The following is a 927-nucleotide window of genomic DNA, read 5'->3' on the forward strand; positions in this document are numbered from 1 at the left end:
CCAGCGCTTGGCCCTCGGGTCCTCCAGCCTCGTTAGGGCCGCTCAGAGCACAGGACGCTCCTGTCAGCACTGCCCAGGGAGCCGCACACCCCTCCAGACCTGCGCCCTTCCCTCCGTCCCCGCTCTGCAGCGCCCCCTGCTGGAGGTCGCGGCCCTGCACCCCGTCTCCCCGAGCTCTCGGCAGTGGGGCAGAGACATGAGCCACTTTGGGACGGTGGGGGAGGAGTTGCTTGTTCAATAGCCTGTGTTTGGTCCCTGAGCGGAGGCCGGGGGTGCCGTGCGGGCTCGTCCCAGGTGTGGAGGGAGCTGGCACCTGCCGTTCGGACCCACCGGTGCCGGGCTGGGTCTGGTGTGTGGTGTCCTGATGGCATCGATGTGGTGGGTCACCACTGAGAGGCAGCCCCCTGCTGAGTTGGCAGGACCGTCTGTGTCTCTGTGTCGTTGCTCTCAGGGTCCCGGGCACAGGCCTGGGGTTCCTGTCTGAGGAGGGGTGTGGTCGGACCTGTAGGCCTGTCTCCGTAGGGTCGTCACACGTGGAGTGGCCGCGGCCTCCTCCCTAGAGCCGGAGGAGTGACGGGAAGCCGCTCGGAGCAGCGAGGGTCCTTGGGCCCTGGGCTCCTCTGGGCTCCTCTGGGCTCCGGACCCAGGCAGCTTTTAGGAGAGTCCAGCAGGGGCCTGGGGACTCGGCCCGGCCGTGACCACGCCCCCGCTTCCTCTGGGAGCAGAGGGCCCTTGCGCGGGTGCGCTCTGGCTCCGTCTCTGCTGTCTGTTTGGCCTTGTCCCCCTGGGCCGGGCGGCTCCCCGTGAAGGGCCCATCCTCACCTGCCTCTGTGCCTCCTCCAGGCAGCTGCACCGCTACCTCGACACCGTGGTCACGGACATCCTGGTCCCCAACCTGCAGTGGCGCGCGGGGAGGACGGCCGCCGC

At 69.4% G+C, this 927-nt stretch overlaps 1 protein-coding gene across 1 annotated transcript in view; it reads left to right on the forward strand.

Moving 5' to 3' along the window:
* The window catches only part of DNAAF5 (dynein, axonemal, assembly factor 5), a 19,519-nt gene that overhangs the window by 13,930 nt on the left and 4,662 nt on the right, over positions 1 to 927 (forward strand). The window contains exon 10 of the mRNA XM_014535267.1: positions 844 to 927. Coding sequence (XP_014390753.1) covers positions 844 to 927 — 84 coding nt within the window. The remainder of the gene's footprint in view (positions 1 to 843) is intronic.

Source organism: Myotis brandtii, unplaced genomic scaffold (assembly GCF_000412655.1).
Source record: "Myotis brandtii unplaced genomic scaffold, ASM41265v1 scaffold1408, whole genome shotgun sequence".
In the NCBI taxonomy this organism is placed as follows: Eukaryota; Metazoa; Chordata; class Mammalia; order Chiroptera; family Vespertilionidae; genus Myotis; species Myotis brandtii.